At 43.5% G+C, this 25,872-nt stretch overlaps 1 protein-coding gene across 2 annotated transcripts; it reads left to right on the top strand.

Moving 5' to 3' along the window:
* Nucleotides 1–374: 374 nt before the first annotated feature.
* kcnk3a (potassium channel, subfamily K, member 3a) lies at nucleotides 375–20,834 on the top strand. Of its 2 annotated transcripts, none has more exons than XM_003971805.3 (2): nucleotides 375–772; nucleotides 18,001–20,832. In XM_003971805.3, the coding sequence occupies exons 1-2, from the start codon at nucleotides 490–492 to the stop codon at nucleotides 18,918–18,920; spliced, it is 1,203 nt and encodes a 400-aa protein (XP_003971854.1). In that variant the 5' UTR covers nucleotides 375–489; the 3' UTR covers nucleotides 18,921–20,832. The 2 variants fall into 2 exon arrangements, with proteins under 2 accessions (XP_003971854.1, XP_029705900.1); XM_029850040.1 differs by having other exon boundaries at nucleotides 734–845; nucleotides 18,001–20,834.
* Nucleotides 20,835–25,872: the final 5,038 nt, after the last annotated feature.

Here is a 25,872-nt window from a genome sequence, read left to right as displayed (position 1 = left end):
GATTAAATCTGTTCTCTGGTCGAACACTGACATTATAGCCAAACTTTGTCAACTCATTTGTTAGTTTGCAATAAATAAACAAATATATAGATACATAAATAATGGCTTTCAGGGACGTATATGCACATTTCAATCTTGCTTGGTTCGATTTTAAAGAATAATTAGGGCTGTCGAAGCCAGTTTGTGTCATTTTTCTTGTTGAAAAGTTCTCGCAGTGCTCCCTTGAGGTATTGCTCTGCAGAAAATGTTCTGCTTACTGAACAGTGAATGAGCCCTGCCTGGATGAAAGGATGGAGGAGGGAGGGAGGGAGGGATGGATGGAGGGAGGGACGGAGGGGTGGTGCTGAATGAACAGCTCCTGTCCTCATAAAGTCATCAGAGCCTCTCAGCGCCGCTAGAGCAGCGCGGACAGTCATGAACCAGCCGAGCTCTCCGTCCTCCAGAGCCGCGCAGACACTCAGCTCGTCCCCCTGACGCACCGCACACACCATGAAGAGGCAAAACGTGAGGACCCTGGCCCTCATCATCTGCACCTTCACCTACCTGATAGTTGGAGCGGCGATCTTCGACGCGCTGGAGTCCCGGACGGAGACGACCCAGAGGAATGCGCTGGACAGGAAGAAGAGGGAACTGCTCAGCGCGTTTAACTTGACCGAGGCGGACTTTGACCGGCTGGAGAAGGTGGTCCTGCAGCTGAAGCCGCACAAAGCCGGCATGCAGTGGAAATTCGCCGGCTCCTTTTACTTCGCTATCACGGTGATCACAACCATCGGTAAGAGCGCTTCACGGCCAACTTTGAATGGAGATAATAAGTTCAAGCTTCTTGCTTGTCTTACTTACGGCAGGTAAAACGCTGGAATTACGCAAAAAAGCCTGAAATATCGTCTCTATCTATCTATCTATCTATCTATCTATCTATCTATCTATCTATCTATCTATCTATCTATCTATCTATCTATCTATCTATCTATCTATCTATCTATCTATCTATCTATTACAGTAAATACAACTATATTACCCCAAAAGACTTAGAAACACATCACTTTTGACTTATAAATAAATATTGGGCCATGTAACATTGATATTATTTTTAAATGCTATTAAACTATAATAATAACATACATTTTTTGGGGTAAGATTATACATTGATATCATATGAAAAGCGCACAGTGAGTATCACACAAGTATGTCTCATGTATGTAAATTATTAGTTGCTAATTAACTAGTTAATTATTATTTATTAGTCTTCTCCCAAGTCAGAGATGGTTGAAATTCTTTGTTTAAATTCATCAAACTGAATTGAAGAGACAGAGTTCCCACTGTTTGGTTTTTCAAATGAAGTTGTCATCTGAGCTTCTCCTTTTTTTTTTTAAAATGTTTGTCCTAAAATTCAAATCTGTGGAAGTTGAGCCGAGGACGATTAAGGACGGACATCACTCCAAATGAAATTCTCTTATCCAGAACCAAAAGTTGTCATTAAAATGATGCTCCTGGAAATTCCAGATGAGACGTTCGTGCGCTCTCACTTTAGGAGTTAGGAGTGATCTTAAAGGCCCTCCAAGATCACAAAGCTCCCAGCTCTTTACTCACACGGCCTGTTTGCTCCTCTGGTTGCATAACAACCTTATAACAACAACCTTAAATTAAACTTTATTTGAACTGGCAATAGGAAATATGATTCTCTCCCAGCTCATCAATCTGAGTTGAGCTTGTTGCAAAATGTAAATGGAAGAGAGTAATGACACCCCTGACGTTCAGATTGCGCTCCTATAAATCTTTCTTTTCCACGCTTATCTTAAATCAGGCCATAACTCTTAACTCAGGAGAACTCAGGAGTTTCTCATTTTGTTTTGCACCAGTTGCACCAATCGAAGCTGGAAACACTTTAAGAGGACAAATTGAGTTTAACATTCTGCTCACGTACGCGCCGCTTATTTTGGAATCCATTCTTTTGAAGGCGTCACCTGCTGACCTGAACCTGCTATAGACGCAGAGATGCACCCTTGGAGCCTAGGTCTGAAGATCGCTGCTGTAGAGCAGACAAAAATGTCCTCCGACTGACAGTCGCCACCACGACTCAGACAGGTTTGGGCTGGAAGTCGGTGGTGCCGCTCCACCGCAGGGTCACTTACCCGCTTCAAGATATCAACAGCTGTCATATCTGAGCAGCTTTGAAATTCACATTTAGTTCAGACAGAGAGAGGAAGGGAAGACGTGTAATCCTTCTTTATATACAATCTATGAACCCGACCAAATAAGGCCGCGGTGACAGAGCACGTGAGCGGACCGCATCTTCTTTTCCGACTTTTGCAGCAATACCACCTCCTTTAACTAATTCCTCTCATTTATTTACTAGCCTTCTTTGTCCGCCTCTCTTATTTGAGCCTTCCCCCGTGTATTTGGTGACTGGGGCTGTTGTGTTGTGACCTGTGACTTGTAACGCTATCAGATGCTATCTGTATGCTAACCCAACCCCGGGTGTTAGTGGCCGCGTCCTGTAATTGTGAGTCCAGAGGCTGCTAGACACACAGTGATTGGCTCCACAGCCTCTTATTAAGTATTAATGACAACAGCAGATCCTCTCGGCTCCATTGGCCTTCTGGTACACAACATTAACACCGCAGCTTCTGCACTGTACATTCAATATCCAAACACTAATGGGGACAACAGCTAATCCTCTAAATGAGCACATCTAATTATCTATATGGAGGAACATTTACAGTAAAAACAAGCCAAACCTCCTTCATCTACTGAGGAATAAAAACGAGATTAATGCAGGAGTTTAAGGGCAAGATATGTTCCGCCAAAGACAAATGTGCACAATAAAGCAGTTAAGAACTGGCAATTTTGAAACAAGCTAGTTTTTAACAACAAAAAGGGACCTGGCAAGCACAGCTCGCCTGTGATTGGACAAATAAGAAATCTGACTTTATTTAATTATTTACAGCAACCTACCACCAGGGGGCAGTGGAAATGCTTATCCTCACTGTCTGAACCCTCAGGTGAAACCCAATAGTGGGTCATCCCCATGTCATCTGTTGGTTTTTTCCATCTCATTTCTTTATTTTTATCCATTGTTTAAACAGAATAGTCCTGATGACACGTGATACGATATGCACACACTAGCTTTGTGATGACATTCATAACATAAATCATTCTCTAGAACCTTACACGGACTTTATTAGACACATCTGCAAGCCTGACCCGAAACGTAACCCAAATTCTAACCTCAATCTTACTCCTACCTCTAAAATTGACCTTTAAAGTTGTGAGAACCAGCCAAAAGGTCCCCACTGAGGTAGTGAAAGGCAAATTCTGGTCCTCAGTTTGTGGCCTGTACAAGAACACACACACACAGACCTGAAGTCAAATCTACAGAAGACATATACATATTCAAAAATGCATTTTTATATGCTTACGGGTCAGCGGAGAAGCCGTGAGTTTTAGTTTTGAACTAATGCATTAATGCAGTTGTGGTCATGTAAGCCACTAAGGATAAGGATAAGGATAAAAGACTTTATTGATCCCACATCGGGGAAATTGCACGCACTAACCTTCACTAACCTTCAATGAGTTTGTACAACTGCATTAATGGTGCCCTCCTGGTGACAGTAATCCAAGTAATTATGTCACTATTTTATTTGGTGAAATTGGTAATGGATATTGTTCGTATCATATGTATCATTTCATTTTTTTGGTTTGTTTTGAGGTCACTGAGAGCAACTGCCTTCTCATTTGTGTCTTCTCATCTAATTTCTAATGTCTGAGGTCATTAATCTTTTTCTTCTGCCACCAAACAACAACTCTCCAGGAATAGGACTGCCACCATATGGTTGCACTTTAAAAAAACATTCTTTCCAAATCACCTGCAAGGAATTTTGTTATTGTGATTCACTTCTTCAAAGGCTATTGGCAGTTTTTCGTCGCAGACATGAGCTCAGTGCTTCTCCGATCATCTGTGGTCAATGAGATCGTGGTATCTGTGGATGGAGAGCAAATGCATTCAGGATGTGCAAACTCTGAGGGTCAGGGGGGGAAAAAAACATCCAAAGCTCCGGTCTGGTGAGGAAAATATGCTTTCCAGGCAGCAGTGAGAGAGCAGATGCCCTTCCAGCTCCGCTCCATCAGCTCTTAATGTGCAGGGAAGCTACCAAATATGGCAGCACATTAATGAGTGAAAGTAAAGCAGCTGCCCCTGAAAACAGGCAGACCTGTTCATCCTGCCCTCTGTGGAGCAATGATTCTAATCTTTGTATAAGTGTGACAACAAAACTTTAAATATTTAATTCTTTATCCACCTTTATGCGATGTCAGTTGGGACTTCATCATTACAGGATGCCTCCTGAGATCTTAACGATAATCACTTCCATTAGTGTCTTCGCTGTTACTTTGCCATTACGTCTTGGCTGCATCCCCGCCTGGACTACAGGTGTGTGGTCGGCTCTTAATTATGATCAATTATTCTCACAGGAATAATAATAATAAAATAGGCAGAGCAACACTGATTGGTCTTAATTGGAAATGATTAACCCAGGTCTGATGTTCTTGCTGGGGCACATCTGCCACCAGCTCAGGCACAGAAGAAAACGGAGCTGAGATTCTAATTCTTAAGAGTTCTACCATCTTCTGCTAAAGTCGTGGCCCACCAGGATCAGTGGTGGAGCTGCGAGACACGCAAGAGTACTCCTTTTTTGGTTGTCAGAGGCTCGTCACACCTTTCTCAGCATTGCCTTCTTTATGGGTTTATCAACAAGCCATCTATTGTGCTCAGAGCGCCGCTGTGTTTGAGGTTTCTGTCCTGCTAACAGGGATTGACACTTGAGTCCTCGTCCATGTTTGTCCTGTTGCCTTCTGGCAAAAAAAGAATCCAGTGTGACCTGTTCTGTGGTGCAGATGTAGAAGAGCAAATGTATGGAGATCCATGTTTCGTTTTACGGTCAAACACTGGGAGTGAATGAATCACCAGGCCTGCTGCAACACTGCTGCTGTAATTCAGGCGGTGCTGGAGATAAGGTACCTGGAACTCTCCCTGACGCTCGCATGAAAGGGGCCAAACAAAAAAGTAAATCACCTCGCACAGATCCTTATCGCGGTTCGCAGTGACGTGCGCTCCTCCTCAGTCACCACACTGCACGCGCAGATGTAACGTGACACAGCGATGCAAAACAAAAGAAATGCCCTCTGTTTCTGAATCACTAAGCTTCTTTTCTCTTTTTAAAGGTCTTCCCAGAGGTCTGAATGTGAACATTAGCGCCATGCTAATTAGCGCCGCAACCACTCTGAAAGCTCAGGCCCAAAAAAAGAGAACTCTTATTTCATGGAAGCATCTTGTCAGGTCACATGATTACTTGTAACGGTATCGTGTCACGACAGAGAGCGCACGTGGCCGTTCTGCTGCTTACTGTACGTGACCTTTTTCCGTGTGACCTTTTTAAATCGTGTCAAGTGAAATCACAACCGCAGCTTCTCAAATGTGTTTACCTCAAAGGAAAGAAGAACAAAAAGATTTAATGTGATCTGTACTCACTTTAAACCCACCTTTACTGTACTTTACTCGGCTAACTAAAACCAGTTAAATTTGCATTGGCAAACTTCAGTATTTTAGCAGCACTGCTGATATTTTAGCTTTGTGTTGCTGCAGCAGAAGGTTAAAGAGTTAAAAGTGTTTGGCTGAGTGAACTTGTTGCTGCTCTGTCTGAAAGAGTAATGTCTGAGAAAGTGCTCGAGTTGTGGCTGCTGTTCTGTTCACATGGCCGCTGAATGTTTATCTATTGTACGTCTGCTTTATGCTACGCTGCCTCAATGGAAAGTTGAGCGCTTGCCTGGCTCACAAAGGAAAATATGACTTGGTATTTATTTGGCTTTGTGAAGCAGCGAATCTGGTATATCTGCAGCCCTTGATTCATTCTCTCTTTAAAAAAAGATTAATTTTAGTACAAATAAGAGCTATTTGTCCTCTTTTCCCCCCTCTGAACAGAAGAATGACTATAATCTCATGTCCTGGACTATGTGACTCTGAGCTTTTAGTGAGGGCTGCTCTATTAATGCCCTAATCCTTACAGTGAAAGTGTGAGATTAACTGCGATGCGCCCCAGTGCTTCACACCTTCACAGCTACGTGTCACATCGGTGCTGTCGCTGCTGAATATTCTATTGTTATCTGTGGTAGTGCAGAGGCCTGAGCACAAAGCCCTGGTCACCGGAGCTTCCTGCCTATGAGTTGGGATTCATAATTCCTGTTTTCATATGCACGTATATTCAGAGAGCGTTTCACCTCCTTTTTTCATTCTCCACTGCTGACAGTTACATGACATCTAGGTTCAATCTCATCACAGCTCTTGACAGGGTCACGTTTGCGCAACACGTTCGGTGAATCTGTCTCTGAATTTAGCGGCGCCACCGTGCGTTTCCCCTTCGCTGACCCGAAAAGGAAAAGTATTGGAAACTTGTGAAGATGCTTTGGTTGGGGTATGATTCCCGGAACAATGCTGGTCAGACGTAATAAAAATGATGGTTTTACTGGAAGCGTTAACCTTTTGTACTGGCAGCTTTAACAAAGGGAGGAAATTTACAAAATCTGATGTTGCCATTTATCTAATTTTCCGATTAAAACAATCCTGAAACTATAAACTCTTTTCAAAGGAAAGCTTGTCATTATAATGAAAGGTGAATTACCTTTGTGCTATATATTTTCCTCAGATTGCACTGAAGAGAGTTAGTGTCTGATTGCCAAGGTACATCAACTTGGGGAAACTAAAGGGGCAATTTTAAGCCTATAATGAAGTTGTGGCCATTAGGCACTAACGGTGTTCACAAAGACTCACAATCATTCTATTCTACAGTGGCTGCCTGATTATTTCACTGTAAAAAGGTTTCAAATGTATTGAGAAATTTGTACTGTACTGTCAAGCTCATAACAATTAGAACAAGTTGTACTGTGCTTGACCTCTTCTTTCTACATTAAAGATGAACCTCCCAAAACCCTAATGCGGACAAATTCTTCTGTCTCACTAATGCCTCTCAAGCATTATCACTTAGTTGCCTTAAAAATCAAAGCTGCTTTTTCTTTGGAACTATTAGTGGCACCAGAGGCCACGGAAATTAGATTTACATCTCGGCTGATATGCAGCTTTTGCCACACAGCCAGAGAAATTGTCCCCACAGAGGACAGAGAGTCACGAAACCTGACTCACACATATTTCTCCGGGACTCGGACCAGTCAGCTAACAGTTGATTATACTCCTGAAGCTCCGAGCTGTCTTTGCAGCATGCACGTGCCAAAGAAGTCAAATTTTCCACATCAGACGGGATCGCTGTGCAGCATTGTGTAAACACAGCAGAGAAAGGTGAGAGGCTAACTCCTCGTGTTTACGGTTGCGAAGCACTTGCATCACAGTCCTCGTCATAACAACCTGTAGTGATTTTCTCACAACTCACTCCCCTCCTGACGGCTGTGGCTGGCTCCAGCTCTGCGGCGAGGGGCTGTTTTTGGAGGCTTCAGCGGGCTGGGATGTTGTGTTAGCTTTGAGCTATAGCCCGACTGGCTCAGAGCCCTGGAATGATCCCGCCTGACATCTCGGGGTGACTGTTGCTCACCTGCCTCTGCACTGTCTCCTGGGGGAATTCATTTTCCAATTTGTTTCCAGCATCTGTTTAATCTCACAACAAGCCAACCTGGATGAAGTGGACTGTCACACAATGGGGCCTAATGATAATAACAATAACAGTGATAGGTGAGTCATGTTTACCCCTGAGGGCTGCAATCAGAGCGCAAGCTTATGAGCTTAGGAGTACACATTTAATATCCATACTGAAGGACAAAAAAAGAAAAGGGCTGGCTGCTAACCTATTTTCTCCTGAATAATCCCAATATCACAGCCGTCAGCAGCAGCGTGCTTCCTCTTCACGCCTGTGCTCTTTGCAAGAGGGGGCAGCTTAAATTCGGAGGCTTCCAAAAAAGTACTTCAATAATGATCTTTTCTCTGACATTACTATCACATAATATGATTAGTTTTTAAGGCTGACACCCATGGATCCATCTTTTATCACTTCATCCCATAGCAGGGTTGCTTGATCAGCTCTTGTCTCGATTTAGAGTAGCCACGTTCCCGAGCCCCAGTGCGTGTGAGGGCTAACGCTGAACCTAATTTCTGGAGATTACCTTGCATTAGAAACAATAAGAAAATGTGTACCCAGTCTAAACCAGTGCTTTTATAGAATTCTGACACTCTAGATCTTTTGTCTCGCTTTCAAAAAGCTGGCCCATAGAGTGGGAACAGGAAGATAGGACATGCTAGCTGCATCAGCCTGTCACCTTCAGGCCTCTCTGCCGTGCAGTTTATAGCCTCAGAACTTAAAACAACATTTCCTTCTGCATAACTGTTGTTAGGGAAACAAACATGAATGATTTAAGCCAAGCAGAAGGAGATCCCATCATAGATCCTGGTGAGCTGCAAAACGATTTATTTGGAAATATGTGGGATCACCACAGCTGTAACAGATGTGCCAGTAATCTGCTTTCTGCCTTCACTGCGCGGTACTAATGAGACCGCCTGCGCCTCCCAGTTTGAGGAAATCCAAACATAAAGCTGGGAGCATTTGAACTCCTTCTTTGGAGTGGAAAAAAAACTCCACATCACAAAAAGACATGTATAGCTTTCCTGTAAACCTGCCTGCCGACACTGTAAAAGTAGAGGTGATGTCGGCTGATATTTACGGTGTTTGGTTACTGCTCTCTGTGTCACAACACTCATTTACTGGACTGCACATGCAGACGCAGTTTAGGAGTCATGGTGCTTCACCGGTGAGTTATTTCCTGTATCAGAGTCACGAGCCTGTCCTGATTCTGACTTGAGCACAGATTGAAGTCGTGCTGTCATCAATAGAAACAAGTCACCTTTTCCATCATTTTTAAAATCTTTAATTATCACTTCAAGTAAAATCTTTCCCTCCTTTGATTTCAGGCCAGCTGTTTGCATGAGATGCAGTTTAAAACAATCTGTTTTACATTTTCTGATAAGGAAATCACATCGGCATCTAGCGGAAGTGATGGATATGTTCATCAGTCTTTTATTTCCCAGTACGAGGGATAATTATCAACACTTCACACTCCTGTTGAGATCTAAGATTATAGTATAAATCAAATATTACAAATCAAATGCTTCATTTTGGGAGACACTGGATTATGGGAACAGAAACAGGAACTGATCCATACAGTGGTCCATACAGTAAAATGTGGCTTTTAAAACCAAAGAATACTTTGAGTTTAGATTTGATCCTTTTTTCTCAAAGAAGTACCTACACCTACACATTTTATTATTACTGGAATCCTACCTTCAGTGAAATTACATGTTCATGTCCCTGTCCTTTAAAATTAGAGCTAATTATCTCCAAGTAAGAGCTGTCGTAAATTAAAGACATGTTCAGGTATGGTGGGACCCAAGTCTGTTGAGGTGAGGCTGCAGCTTGAGTGGAGGTGGAGCTGAGTCACAGCTCCTTGTCTGTCCGTGTCCGCCATATGGGCAGCCCGAAGCGGTGGTTAAGCTCTCCAAGGTGACAAGGAGACCCAGCACACTTATATCTGGGTGGTCGCTCAGTCGTCCAAGGACAGCATGTTTGTTGGTCATGTGGCTGACCAAAAGGAGGGCAGGATTAAGGTCAGTTCAATACTAGTGACTTCACCCAGTATTTAAAGTGGGATATGGAAAGAAAGAAATAACATCAGCCATGCTACTAGTGAAAACATTTTCAGGATGTGAAAATATTTTAGCTGGTCCTCATAATTCTTAGGGACTCTGAAGATTAAGACATTGTTTTTAAAATTGAGGTTAGAATTGGGTTTTGGTTAGGGTTACAGGTAAAGATTAAGGTTAAGGAGTTAGGTGGGATGTTACGGGCAGTGTAAGGAGCTGGGGAATGCATTATTTCCACAAAAGTCCTCGCAAAGATACAAGGATGTGTGTCTGTGTACTGTATGTATTTTACAGGTTAGAACGTACCCTTAATGAAAGAGCAAAAGTGTTTGATTGCTAAGTCTTTAGCCACCATTTGTCACTTAGTGGAAGCCAAAATAAAATAGCATTATGTCCCTAATAACCCCCCCCCCCCCCCCCCCCCCCACCCCACCCTTTTGTTCAGATTAGCATCAATTGATCGATAGGAGTCATTCTGTTGAGTACACCACAGACAAGGATCTGACACAGCAGCACTTATAAAGGTTCATATAACACCATAATAAGATCTGATCCTTGGTTTAATTGCATACGGTCGCCACACGGTCACGTGACATGATATGTGATAGCTTTCCACTGTGGCAACAGTGTCTCCAGCAGAACATTGCTGTCTGCTCGCTCCTCCGTGTGTGTTCATGTCTCTAACACCCCCATGCTGCTGAAGCCAGTGCAGACAAAGTCAGGACTTTAAAGAGCTACTGCCATGGATGCCTCATCCCTGTTGTCATGTGAATCCAAATCAGGATCAACACCTCAAAAGAAGGAATTAATTAAACAAAGAGGATTCTGGTTTGGCCTGATTTTTCCTTTACTCGATGGTGGGAGGAAGAACTGTAGCCCACCAGAATAGAGCCTACAAGACAACTGGGCCTAATTTCTAGGGCTTTTTCACCTTCAGTCCAGCAACTAGAGGCATAAAATATTTAGATAGTCCATAGTTTGATGCACCTGTATGAATATCTCTTCAGCAGAGTTACCTCCATAAAAAGGCTCAACTTATGTGTAACAATAAAAAGCCTAATGTTGCAGCAACACTGTAATATTGATGAGGCTGAAGCGCTGTGCATGTGGCAAAGGCAATTTGTGGCCTCATCTTCCTTCAAGCAGGAAGGCAGAGAATGTTTATTGCTTGCATTAATAACACTGTTTGTTTTCTATATGGTCTCCATTTTGCTGGGGAAGGAAGGCTCAATGCACAAGTAAGCCAGCAGACGTCATGTTCAGGAGAGCACCTTATCCAAGCTGCAGCGAGGCGTGCATGGAGCCAGGTGACAGTCCAGGTGACAAAGCTGTGCACGAGGAGTGGATATAGAGACCTGGAGACGGTCAGAGCTGGGAGGAAAACAAATGTGAAGAGCAACCTGGCAACACAACGGCAGATATTTATTAACGGAGCATCCGACTGAATAAAACATGACCAAGCTGCAGACCAAACTACCACGAATTACTCGTCACATTTGCAGCTGCATTCGGAAAGACGCGTTCCTTATTTTCATGTGCAGTTTTCCTGGGCTGGACTGGAGAACGGTTGTTTACACTCTGATGGATCAGCTGTCTTGACACCTCCAGGTGTGGCAAAAAAAGCAGGAGCTGTCTGGAGAGCAAATGACTCAAATGTTGCTAATAGAGTGTGAATTTTCATGATTCACAGTTGGCCCAGTTCCTAGCCTAGATGTAAGTGTGTCTCTGCTCTTTTTATATTCTGGAGAAAATGATCCTCGTCCCCGGCGGTGACACGCATCCAGTTATTCAGACCCCAGCGTGTTCCAACACCTGCTGCGCGGCACGGATCCTCTTCACTGAGGTGAAGTCAAATTTTTGACTGTAATTTTACCTGAACTTGGTTTTCTGTTACATAACTGCAGATATTTTAACCACATGTCAGCAGCTAATGCCTCCGTACATTTTTTTTCCCAACCAGCAGCTCCTCTTGAAACTGCAGAATCTGGATATTTCACCATGTGTCCATGTAGACCCAGTATATATTTTAAGTGCTTGTACACCACTTTCAGCTATGTAAACATTTACCCATTATATTCTGTCATTTCAAACATTTATACATTAGCATCAGTTATTTTAAACTGTTGATGTGTCCCATTAGACATTGAAGCCCTTTATTCATTAGCCCACTGCTAGCCAGGCTTTTTAGCCTCAATGATTCCAAATGTTTATGCGTAGTTATTAATTATATAAACACATACTGGCTTTTAAAACCAGTTATCAGCGAGTTATCAGCGGTCTGATCCTTTTAGGTAACCAAACTGCTTAAGTAAGCCAGCTTATTTAGGTTTAATATTTCTCTTTACCCTTATAAAAAAAATACACAATAATCAGATAGTCAGACTTGCTGTTTCATGCTTATTTTAATATGATGGTCTATTTTGTTGTGAGCTAGTCGATATAATCCATTTATGTGTATAAAGGTTGTGTCTAAATTCATTCTGCAATTGGCCCCTTTCATAGTGTGAAGATATTCTGTTTGTGTAAAAATTGAATTACTGTTATCTCTAACATGAAGAAGTCTCTCGTCAATCACTGAATGAGGTAATCACAGCAATCACACAGGAGCAGTGAACTGATAATACATGTTATAACAGGCACAGCAGTGCAGCAGGACGGAGTTTAAGCATCAATAAATTCTGGACTCTGCTTGTACGCTTGTGATTAATTTGTGGCACAAATTAATGTTGGGCAGGATTACGAGTTGTCAGGTTGAAATAATGAATGAAGTTACGTGACTGGCTTGTTCTGGAAAGAGGGATTAAAAAAAAAATTCTTCTCTTTTTTACAACATAGAAGCCATCAAGCGGAGCACGAGCCTGCTCTCGTTCTGACCTTTTTCTCCTCTTGATTCATATTGATGTTAGCGGAGCGACAACCCTTCTTATCACCGGTAGCTCTCCTGCCGCCACGTCTCCCATCTGATTGGTCGGATTGGCTGTCAATCATTGCAGCAACACATACATTGTTAGATCATTCATCTCTCTTTTTGTCTGCTGTCATGCCTCGAACTAACCTAGCGCTGTCTCCTCATGGCAGCCACGCGCATTACTTGTTGCACAAAATGGTATTCCTAGTTTGTCCAGCTGCATGTTGCTCTCCGCTGCATATCAGTATCAGTTGTATATTGGGTCAATTAGTCGATGCTCTCTGGGAGCTGACATTCTTCTTAGAAGGCCTTGCAAACTGACCTCATGGAAAAAAATGTGGTCTGCCAAGGTTGCTTTTCATATCCCCTAAAAAGGAACCTAAAGAGTCTTTTTTTGGATATAAACCATGATGCAAGGTTCTTTTTTTCTTTCACAGCAGAAGCAAAACAGAGGAGTGGAATGTTCCGCTGCAGACAGATGGTAGAGTAGTGCTTTTGATGGAGGATAAAGTGCTTCTGCACATAATCTGTGAATGTTGTGGGTGTATTGCATGATGACAAGAGGGTTTTACTACACCACAGGTGCTTTAACAGGGCAGAGGCAGCAGATTCACAGCTCTCAGATTTACCCTCTTGTCACTTTGGACTTCAGGCTTGTGATGTTTTAGTGTTTGGGCCCCAGCTGTGAGATGAGTAAGACCACATGCTCCCAGGCCCGGTTTGGAGCCCACACAGTGGTAACCAAGTTAAAAGTGAACCCAGACAGACGCTTTGCCAATGTGCTGTCTCCTCTGGCATCCCATCAGATCACGTTGTGATGAATATATCCCATATCCTCCGCTTCTTTCCCGCGTGTTTGTCTGGCTTTGTCTTGTACAGACTCGACAGGCCCATTGTTTGCTGCCGTGAATATAATGAAAGTCTGATTTGAGAGATTAGTCTTAATATTGTACACTCAGCTGAAAGCAGTGGCAGGATAATGTAGAAGATAAGACTGACAGGCAGTGAACATAACATACTAACTCCTTCCAATGGGTCTGGTCCAAGATAAAAAGCAATGATTGGAATGCTTAATTGCTCTATTCTTCATTCAAATGTTACCTAAATCCAATGAAGTTAGTTTTTCCAACAGGAATTCATTAAAATGGTCTTTTCCCACTAGATTTTTTTAATGTCTAAAAGAATCAAAAAAAGAAACAAACTTTTAACCTAGAAGACTTCAAATTCCAGCCAAACACAACACTGAAGTACTTGTTCAAGCATGATGATGCTAATCTTAAATCTCGGATTTAATTGTTGGAACCCAAAAGGCATTTAAAGGAGATCATGTGGTCATTTTTAGTGAGAGGACATGATTTAATGACAATATACTGCATATATGTTACCAGAAAGATTCCACCCTCAAAGAGGAGACACAATTTAGTGAACTGGTCTGAAAATAATGGAATTTCTAAAGTTCTTAACTGGAAATTTGTTATATCTCTGATCCTTTTCTCTGGCACCTAAATGAATGGATGATAAATTGCTCAGCAACATGAAACTGCCTGGAATTATAATCCGGAATTCTGAATAGTTGCCTTAACAGTGTGACTGATGTTTCAGAGACACCAGCGAGTTTAAACCACAGTAGACTGATGACATTTGTTCTGGTCGGGCAAACATCCTTACAGGACCACGGCCATTTTACACATAATAAAAGAGATAGAGTCCCTTTAGTCTGCCTCAGTGATGGTGCTTTTCCTTGGATATTAAATCTAAATTAACTCAAGAAACAATTCTCCAATTGTTTCTTAGGTGCAAATTACAAGAGCAGATGTTTCTGTCAGATTATGCTTTGTTGGTCTTTAATATCAGAAAAGAGGGTTTGTCTGAGTTTAGGAGGAGTCAAGATCATATTCACTCTAAATCAAAGATAAATGCAGAGAAGAAATAAAACTAACACAGAAAAGAGGGGGGGAGAAAAACAAAAATCCTTTGGCCAAAATAATCACCAAAAGAAGTCTCTGACGTCCGACGGGGACAGAACGTTGATAAAACCTGTTCCTAGAACTCGTTGCTTTCACATGCATGGCTGCCCAGCAGTTGTCAGTAAGGCCTTGTGGGTCAAATGCTGGACAGAGTAATTGAGGGAGGTGGGAGGACCAGCACTGTGTTTTACTGCCTGAATAAACATCCATGGGGTCGCCCGGAGTTTGAGGCGTCTGCGAGTGGGAATTGACGAGGTTCTGTCTGACGAAACATAATATGGGAGAAATCGAAGAGTGCTTTTGACGTCTCACGCCGCGTCACTGCATGAAGCTGAGGGGATTCTGGTGGTTTGTTTGGCCCGACACAGCTGTGGACCAAAGTGAGCGGTGCTGGGAAGCAGGGGGTGGACAGCGCGTACCAAGAGGACAACCGGATCTGTGTTTATTTGCGTGGTTACTCAGAACATTCTCAGATATGTGCAGCATGTTGCTAACGGCGCCAGCATAGATGAAGGTGAAATGGACGTTGGAGGACTAGGACGACGATGTTCTGGTGACTATTGTGAGTGTGACACCTCTGAACCCTGCAGGAGGAGTGACGTCACTGACCACGGCGATGCACAGATAAATATGGGATGTTTCTTCGAGAGTCAGTGTCACTGTTCATTTTTTAACATAAATGTAGAGTAGAGCTAAAGAGGACTAGATGTGTTCAGAACAATCCAGAAAGGGGCTTTTTCTCTTTAAAAATTTTCAAGCTGAACTGGAGACCTGCACTGGTGTGTGCATTATACATCATGGCAGTAGCTGTTCTCCGGGGTACAAAGATGTCTGAGGACATTATCAAGTCCGTACTGAACCCTGGAGAGCAGCGCTGCCGGGAGCGTTTCTGTTCCCGAATCTGCAGTCCGAGCGTCTCCTCTCCAGAGACCACACGTGTGAAGATTCTCCATCTTGTTACAAACACCACATGCCAATATATTGTATTATAAAGCACTTGCCTTCCCATTGATTGGCCAGCTAAGCACATATTGAATATCTTGGCTCTTCATTAATGGCACTTTGGCTCGTATACAATTTTTTCCAATAGTGACCTGCTGCACATCTTTGTGAATTGTGCCCATAATGTGCAATGATGTGTTTAAAGAATACACCCAACACATTGTTCCTGGTAATCATTGAAAATTTAATTGGCTGACAGAGAACTGGAGCCCTACCAGGCACATTATGCCAGTCTTTGATGTATTTTCAAAAGCTGTTTGTCTTGCTACATAATTAATCAGGCTGATGAAGACTCGGGATGCAGTTGGTGATGTGCTTTCGAGACAGGTGCCACACAAGTGAGCTGTCTTCTTTAGAGAGATCAGCGGACCCGAAGGTGAAATGATTATGATACATACCGTTCCTGACAAGGTGGAGTCACGCACGTCAGAAATTTCATTCAGCACATCTGAGCAGGGTAAACATTATAATTTGAAGCAAATTAAAGTGAATGTCAGATGATTCAACTCTAAAATCAATTATCTGACCAATCACTTTTCATCTATGACTACAGTATCAAATAGATCATTCTTTCTACTAATTCTAGTGGATATTTCTTTTTTGCGTGGAATTAATTCTGCCTTTAAATTCTGTAAAGAGAAGCAACATGAAGGAGGGAATCTATGTGCTGGTGCACCTGTGTTCTGTTGATGATGGTCCTGCTGTCTGTCTTTTTAAGGCTCGGTGTTTTGCTGGGTGATTTTCATTTAGCCTTTCATATGGTAAATGTTTTAGCCAGGGTCACCAGAGTCACCAGGGTAACTGGAAACAACATTTCCACGTCAATGCAATCCAACCTTTTGGTCCTGTCACCACTCCCAGAGCTGCAAAATGATTCTGATCAACACAAACAGTAAAAGTGCTCCCAGCGGCTTTATTCTGTGTGCCAGCATGTTATGTCACATGTGAGGTTGGGGGGGGTGGGTGTCAAGTGGGGGGAGGAGAAGGAAGAATGAGCCTATGTCATGAGTGTGTGTCCTCAGTCTGCAGTGGGGCTGCTGGTCATGTCCATTCCAGCGCTCGCGTCCACGGGTGACGGGTTCCACTGTCATCTCAGTCATCCTCTTGCGTCAGAAAGATGCTCCCAGCTGCTGACAGCTTTGAAAGGCCTGCAGCTCCAGTCTCTGTCCTCACCTGAAGATGCGTCCAGCTTTTTCCTCCTCTGAATTGTTAAGAAGTTTCGACTTTCTTTTTTGCTTTTGTGAGATTAGCATCCTGCCATTGTAGGTTGTTTGAAAGGCACTGAGTACATACGCTGAGAACATGCATCATGAACCATGAAAATCCTAGCACATAGCACACCTACTGTGAAAATCCCTGTGAAACACACAGCATTTTAAGTGTGAAAGCTTTTCTGAAGTGTTTTCTGTAGCATCACAATCACAACCGGCAATACTGGCATGAAACTGTACTGAGTCAATGGTATGAATGGAATGAATGTTTAAAAAACAGGAGCATAAATCTGAGATAGTAAATTGGTACGGTAGTTAAACAGTCATGGAAGTCAGTGCGACTGTCATTTTACGATATATTCCACGGGAAGTCTTTTCAGATAAGAGTGCTTCAAGTCTTGAGCTCGAATGTTGTTCTCAAGGTTTGTCACAACCTGACAAAGTGATTTAAAAAATAAAGAGTGGGTAGTGTGTCATCACTTACTGCAACTGTACTAAAGTGAGGCCAGAAGACTTTATTTGCTGCCCGGGCTGTTGCAGTTTCTCCAAGAAGGCGGCCACCGACGTTTTTTTTCTGCAGGCCATATAGCTGAGCTGAACAATTATGTCATTAAAATGACAGTTTAAAACAAAAATGAAACCATGAACACGCATCAACATCGGCCATTAGTTTACTTCAGATTGCCTCTTCCTCAGGATGGATGCTGTCTCTCGTGTGATTGGTTGCCTAACATAGCTCACCTGTGTGCTTTTCAACCTCCACTGCTCTTTTGTGGTCTCCTACCAGTTCAGTAATCTTCTCCTCTGTATTTTCCATTAGTGACTGCCTCCTCGTTGCAGGTAGTCTCAGATCCTTCACTCGTGGCTCTGACTGATATTTGCAACGGGCTACCTTGTTATTTTGGTTTGCTTTGATTAATTAGCAGTGAATGTACCCCACAGCAGACCGATTGCGAATGAATTATTCAGGCTCTCTCTCCACGAGCAAGATCAATACCAGTGGCTGCTGTGCATTATCATCTTTAATTACAGAACGTGAACTGAAGAGTCTCTGAATTTATCAGCGCTGCTCCCTGAAGAATAGAAATCAGTCATTTATCTGTCAATTCCAGGTTTGACTACCCTTCCCAGCCTGCAGCCTTTTGTTCTAAGACCCCTGTCCTCTGCAGATTTAATAAATTCTGCTCCGGTAACCATGCTCCTTTCTCCCTCTCCTCCTAGGATACGGCCATGCAGCACCCAGCACAGATGGAGGGAAGATATTCTGTATGGTGTACGCACTTCTGGGCATCCCTCTCACTTTGGTCATGTTCCAGAGCGTTGGTGAGCGCATCAACACTTGTGTCAGATATCTGCTTCACCGCCTGAAAAAGTGCCTGGGAATGAGGCGCACCGAGGTGTCCATGGTCAACATGCTGATTATCGGTGTCATATCCTGCATGAGCACGCTGTGCATAGGGGCACTGGCCTTTTCCCACTTTGAAGGATGGAGTTTCTTCCACGCTTATTACTACTGCTTCATCACGCTCACCACCATCGGCTTTGGGGACTACGTGGCCCTGCAGAATGAACAAGCTCTGCAGACCAAGCCCAAATACGTGGCCTTCAGCTTCATCTACATCCTGACGGGACTGGCCGTGATCGGAGCCTTCCTCAACTTGGCAGTGCTGCGCTTCATGACCATGAACGCTGAGGACGAGAAGCGGGATGCTGAGCAGAGAGCACTGCTCGCTCACAACGGCCAGGCGGGCGGACACATCCACTGTTCCACGGACCCAACCTCCTCGCCCTCCACGCCGTCCGGATGCGGCGGGGTGAGCGCAGTCGGTGGGAGCGGAGGAGGGGCGGCGAGCCGCGGCCTGCGCAACGTTTACGCTGAGGTGCTGCACTTCCAATCCATGTGCTCCTGCCTTTGGTACAAGAGCAGAGAGAAGCTGCAATACTCCATCCCCATGATTATCCCGCGTGACCTCTCCACCTCTGACACGTACATGGAGCAGGGGGAGGCTTTTTCCAACCCTCTGCACTCTAACGGCTGTGTGTGCAGCCTGCAACGTCACTCAGGCATCAGCTCGGTGTCCACCGGTCTGCACAGCATCAGCAACTACAGGCGGCTCAACAAACGCAGAAGCTCCATCTAATCCAGCAGGAGACACAGAAAGGTCCCTGGTGTGGACGTGCAGTGATGCAGAGAGCGTCTGTTACAGCATTGACTTAGCTGATGGTCTCTGGTGGATACAAGGACCTCCTGGAGTCACGCTCCTCCTGAAGCTGGCCTCGCTCTTCTGCCGGGGAAGGGACTCTGGATTCCAGCTGGTTTCCATCCGTAGACCAAACTGTTTAAGTGATCAAAAACCCCCAAACGTCTTCAGAGACGCTTGTTTGAGGACTGTTCCTTACAGACTCCGGGACTGTAACCGCCAGAGTTGCGTTGCTCTCTTTCCATACATTGGAAGTTAAATGACATGTTGAAGGATGTTCTCTCCACACACATTATGTGTTAAATGTGTTAATAGAAAAAGAGGGGTTTGGGGGTGTATTTCATGTTGTTGGGACGATTTTGGTTGTACAAAACATTTAATTCAAATAAATGTAAATGTGTATACACGCGGACACTTTGACACCAGTAGGGGGGTCAAAAATCCTATTTTTTCAGTAATTTTACATGCTTTTATGTTTTTTTTCTGTGACTAAGGATCGGGTTTGACCCAACTGTTTGGCTTTGTTGCATCAGCTGTGGTATCGGGTTTAATGAGAGATTGTTTTGATTGGGAAGGAGCTCGCAGGCAGGACTTGACCGTCTTGTTAGAGGACATCTCTGTAAATCCTCCCTGCTGCCCGTATCAGACCCCACCACCCATTACGTCTTCACATGGTGTAACTCTGTTCTGAGAGCATGCACGCTCACTTCGCGCTTAGTTAGGAGTCATGTCTTATTTACTGCTGCACCGCAGAGAGACGGTTGCTTCAGGACACTGGATTTCAGTGCACTATTTTAATTTAAATGTAATAAAACCGAGTTCTGTTTTGTGTAAATGATTCACCTATATTATTCTTTCTTTTCAGTTCGAGATCTTTGACTTTATACTTTTTGTGTTACTAATGGTTGACCGAGCACTACACCTCACTAATAAATGGCCTCAGCATTTGCACCTCATGCACTTTTTTACACCTTTGCTCCATTTCTACCAAAGGACACTTGATCTTTAGCCACCTGAGTTAAAGAAGTGTCTCTGAACGTTACACAGTCAGGTGACTTCTTTGTAGTTTTATTTAGCTTCTGATTCATCAGAATGGAATATGGTTTAATTTATAGGGTCATTTAGTATTTAAGTGTTGACTATAATAGTTTTGATCTTGTTAATGTTGAAATCTCTAGTTGTCTATAATTTTTTCACCCCTTCATCGTGATTTACTGTTGACAGATTATCGAATGAGGTTTTTTTTTAAGCAATGTGTGTAAATAAGGCCAAAATTCCAAAAATATCCAAGGGAAAGTCTCATATTCAATATTTTCTCATTTAGAGACTTGATTTTCGAAACGTACCGATAGCTACTCGTGACTATTGGTGTTATGAGAAACAAAATCTGATTCCCTTGATATTGCACTTTACACACACACACACACACACACACACGCACGCACGCACGCACGCACGCACGCACGCACGCACGCACACACACACACACACACACACACACACACACACACACTGAGCAACCTCCACCTCAGCTTGCTAATTTAAGGCTCCAGGTACACACCGCTGTGGTTGTTTCGGACACAAGGATGGCTCCCCGGACCATAATCTTCAATGATAGCGCTACCTCCACTCTGTTACTTCACTTCAAGGGACAAAGATCACAACGACCGGTGGACTTTTGTTTCTCCCTGGTAACTTAAGTCTATACATGATCATTTGGACATGTAACTGTGTGCCCATGTCTTAAAACATTAAAGTAATTGTTCAACGTGAGTGGCAGATTTTTCCATTTTTTTGTATGCATCTTATTATTTTATTTCAGTAGGAAATGAGTCATTTGATGTACAAACTGGAGTGATGCAAATTACCATTGACAGTTAAAATGTAAAAACATCACTGGCCCATCCTTATGGCTCTGGTGTGTATGTGTGTGTGTGTGTGTGTGTGTGTGTGTGTGTGTGTGTGTGTGTGTGTGTGTGTGTGTGTGTTGCTGTGGTTCTATATTCTATTAGGGGCTGCCTATGAAGTAATTCAAACTTTTCTTACACACACTATCATAATCTTGCATATACACCACTTTACTTACACAAACTCACTATTATACTCCTTATATATGTAAATATGAAAGTGTACAGTTGTGTATGTGAGAGACTATCGCAGTAATGACGCTCCCAGGAATCTCTCCCACTCTGCCGATTCCCCTCTCAGTCATGCTTGTGCAGACGGGTCATATCTGTGAACCCTCATGAAACTCCTGCCTCTTAAGGGACAACCATTCAAGAACTGAGAATTTTTCTCAAATTATTCTCATACACGCTACTACACTCTCATGTACACGACTATGCACTCGTGTAAAGGGAGTTTAATAGTGAGTGTGCGTAAGTATAGTGATGTATATGCAAGTTTATGATGGTGTGTGTAAGACAAAGTATAAATTAGTCAGTGGGCCCTCATACGAGCTCGCCTGTTTGGACGCAGCAAATGTTGAATATTCTTTATATTTCTCCGTGTCGCATCAGTTTAATCACGGGAAAATGTCCCGGCGAGGTTTAGAGTTACATAACCTTAAATTAGGACCGAGTTTCGTCATCCCTGTGCATGATATCCTTTATATAACTGCCACACCTTTCAGTTTGAATTCGGTTTCACTTGATTTGTACTGTGCAATTGAGATGTGATTCCGTGTTTGTTTCATCCAGCAGACCCAGTGATGGTGACATGGTGGCGTGGATCCTGCTGGATCTGGATGCTTGTACCATTGTTAACAGTGAATTGTCCTTTATTCAATATAAAACTGGTTTATTTCATTTTAGGTTACCATAAGCAAATCCAGACTTGGAAATTAAGTTGAATCAATAGTTCTACCAACCAAAACTTTGCATCTTGCTTTCACAAAACATGTCTCCTGTGTGTATCCCTGCAGGATCTGTGTGTTTAGACATGACAAATGAACGGACTAATACTTCAGTCTGAACTAAACCCATTTTCCGTACTATTAACCTAAAAAGGTTACGAACGGATGACTAAAAATCCTACATTTGTGTCGGCAATAAACTTTCACAACAGAGATGGAAAAATTATGCGCGTCGCTACACAAAATTGAGTTTTTAAGTATGTAAGTATGGAACTCCCCCCCACTGTTTCGTGTTCAGCTTCTACAAACGAGGCCCACAGAATTGATGATGATCACAGAAATGAAAGGGCCTCTTAAAGTGGAACACTGACCAATCAACACGATGTCTAATCAAGAGTTCGAAAATTAACAATAGGGTTTCGGGGGGGGGGGGGGGGGGGCATGACCGCTGTGCGCCTCGAAAGTAATTTCTGGGTTCACAAGAACAACTCAAGTCATAACCTTCCAGTCTAATTGTGGCAATCAAGACTATTCAGTTCAAGATCGTTAAAGTGATTTTGAAATTAAAATTAGTTGTAAACAGAGTGAAGTGTGTGTGTGTGTGTGTGTCCTTGTTATTTATTTCCACAACTGTGCCCACAACGATGTCCTCATCAGAAAAAAAAACATCTTTCCAAATGTTAGTTAATGTTAGTTAACCTGATCCTTCAAAAACAAGAAAACTATTAAAACAGCGGCGTTCTTTCACTCTCTCCCAGCTTTTCCTGCTTCTTTGGCCGCGTCGTTGCTGCTCAGAATAATCTTCAGACTCTTCTCTTTCAGAGGTGGTGAAGCAAAGTCACCAGAGAAGGATGCCAGCAGTTGCTTGGTGGATGCTGAATTTTTCCCTGCTTGGAATGCTCAGTATGGAGTTCCCCTCACATTTCAACAGCATTTCTCTGCATTGAAGGAACTCATTTTTCACTGGGAACTGAAAAAGCGGCTGTCTGCCAGGAGCTTTATCTCATGAGCGGAGAATGCCGTTAATGGCCCGTTCCACTCTGTTGTTAATCACACGGGGAGGAAATGTCTTTTTATGTGCTGAGAACCGTCTCTCCGGGAGGAAACTAACATCATATCACATATTATCAGCTAGCATGTCATTGTCAGCAACAGCATATTGCACAAATCCTTCTTTCCTGTTTTTTCCCCACTGATGAAGCTTCCTTGCAAAAACAGAAACATTTTTGAAGAGTCCCGAGGATCTTTGTCACCTAAAAAAAGCTGTTAAAAAGTCCCAATTTTTACAGTCCCCTGTTTATATTATTTGCTTGTCCTTTGTCCCATGATGCACAAACAAGGAGCCCATTTTAAACCAAGAAAGGACTTTTTATTCATTCTAATTTCCGTGGCAAGCTGATATTTAAATGCTGCTTCTTGAAATGTTGCCGCCAGTTTCATGTCCATTTCAAAAGGGCAAATAAATGCATATTCACCCAACTTTCTATTTAACTTCAGTTGAATCTTTTATTCTGCACTGCTGTGCCACGATCAAAAGCTATTTCCACTTTACTGTCTGACTGCAAGCTCAGACAGTTAACTCATGCTGGCATTGCTGTAACATTTTGATGGTGTCCAGATGTTGATGCAACGCCACCTCCCAAAGCCAGATTAAATCATGCAAAATCAAAAATGACAATTATCGGCCCGCTGCCTGCATGTTGTTGCTGAGTCTGTTATGTAATAATGGCGAAGGAAAGAACCCCTGAAGTGTCCCCACACCAAAAGAATCTAGAAACATTTTTGGGGTAGGAAAGCTAAGCAGTGATGTATGTGGTCTGCTCTCAAATGGGTGGCTGAGCCTCCAGTGTTCAGCCCCCCAGGGAGGCTGACTCCCTATTTTTAAGATTCAGCTGAAAGCCTTTGTCATTGAGAGAGCTGGCAGTCAGTAAATCTGTACTCTCTGTGCTAGGTAAGCTAATGCTCAATGACCAGGGTCGTCTAACCTTTAGCATCAGAGTGATGCTGCAGAAGCTGCAGGTTCATAGCAACAAGCATTTTCCTCAATCACAAACAGGAATTTGGAGGCAAATTGTGACAAACATCCAACTGCCATTAGAAATGTTAATGGTAAAATACAGTATATAGCTCACCCTTAATTCCAGTTTCAGTTTGCCGGGTGTCTCTTGCAGCCCTGTCACCTGTTGGTCACATGTGATGCAAGTACAGTTGAGTATTTATTGATAGTCAACAAGTTCTAACAGACCAGCAGGACTCTCAACATCACCCCATTATGTTAAAGTATGCCTCATCAGCATTTACAAAGTTCAAATCTAATAAGTGAAGGGGAATGTGTTGTCAGTGAAGCACCTGATGGCCTTTCTAAATATCAGCATCACTGGATAGTGCCCTTCTCTCACCTGCTCTCTATGTTAGTGGCAACAGGAAATCCTTTTACCAAAGGACTTTGTACACATGCATCCAAAACCAGAAGGCATTGATGGATCAGTGGCAAGAATGGATCTAAATAAAAGTTCAACGAGTTCTGTGACTTCATTGCAATGAAAGCTGCTACCGCTTCAATCTTGATCCAATCACTGACCCCCACCGTTCTTTCTTTTGCTAGTTCCTACCACCATTTTGCTTCCTCTTCTCCTCCTGTCATTCTCCCTTCTCCAAAAGCTTTTCCGCACGCCATTCTTGCAAAAATCCTTGACTTTCTGCGTTAGTCCGCCCTGACTGATGCGCCCTACGCATCACTTGCTTCAGACGGCGTCCACTTGGAAACATCACTGGGCCTCTGCACACTGACGTAAAGGGGAAGTGGCAGCCGGCGACCGGGCGGGTCTCCTCATACAGTATGTGACGGTGTGACATTAGCGGTCTTACATAAGCGTGACCTCGGGCGAAGCTCTGCTGCCTCCTAATGCCACTCCAACCCCCACTACCCCCACTTTTCACCTCTGTTGCTGCAAGCTGCAGGATCCTCCTGGAGCCTGAACAACCATATACTGTACATATAAGTGGTGCTTACGTTCAGATTACTTAATAAAAAAAAGCCCAGGGTGGCAGATTGTCTTGATCATCCGGGCTCTGCGTGTGACCTCTCCCTCCACCCTCCCTAAGCTCTGGTCTGTCTTCTGATGCAGGAACATCAAGCGCTTTTACAGGCCATATCTGAGCTCTGGGCCAGAGACCTGCTGATTGAAGTATCTGGTGTTGGATCATCAGTGGGTCTGCAAGGGTGGACGTGACTAACGGGGGGCGTCTGCCAGCGTGATCTGACATCAGAAACTGTGAGGAGGGAAAAAGAGACCGACAGAGAGAGGTGACCTACCGGTGCCCAAACGAGCTGTGCCAATTATTAATCCATCCCTGAAGGAGGAGCTGGTGGAAGAGCTCAAACAGCACATCATAATGCGCCTTTTCTTTTTCTGATATAGATGTGACGTTTCATCTTCTCTGCCCTCCTCGGCCACTTCTTTTTTCTCTCTTTGAGGCCACAGTGCATTGATTTTCAAGCCTTAAAAGCAGCGCGTCAACCTCGGAGAGTCAGAGTCTCGGAGTGTCTGCTTTGACACCCGTTTATTTCAATTTCATTTTAAAAAGAGCATTAAACAACTTAAAAATGGTGGAATACATGCAAAAAAAAGAGCCTATTTTTATCACGTTACAATCCGCCTAAAGTGTGCGACCAGTAAATGACTGAAATAGGTATCAGCCCGCATCTTTGTGACACCACCGTGCACATGCCCTCATATCCAGAAAGAACTGCTGAGGGCCTCAGAAATGTTTCTGGCTTCAGCTTGAATTACTATCAGGACTGCCGCGCTGTCTCCGTGTCACTTGTGATTAGGTGTCCTCTAAGAACATCCGCAGGAATATTTGCCAGGCCCTCCGCACCCCATCGCACGCCCCAGCACTGTAGCGGAGCTCCTCGAAGGTTAGATAATCAGCGCAGACGTGAGTGGAAGTGACCGTTGTGAAATTCATACACATGGCTTGTGTAAGAACAGCGCGGAATGTGACATGGCTCCTGGACGGCTCAGGTGTGAATAA

Source organism: Takifugu rubripes, chromosome 16, assembly GCF_901000725.2.
Source record: "Takifugu rubripes chromosome 16, fTakRub1.2, whole genome shotgun sequence".
Taxonomy (NCBI): Eukaryota; Metazoa; Chordata; class Actinopteri; order Tetraodontiformes; family Tetraodontidae; genus Takifugu; species Takifugu rubripes.
Note: the sequence above shows the minus strand (reverse complement) of the source record. Positions and strands in the feature narration are given on the sequence as shown.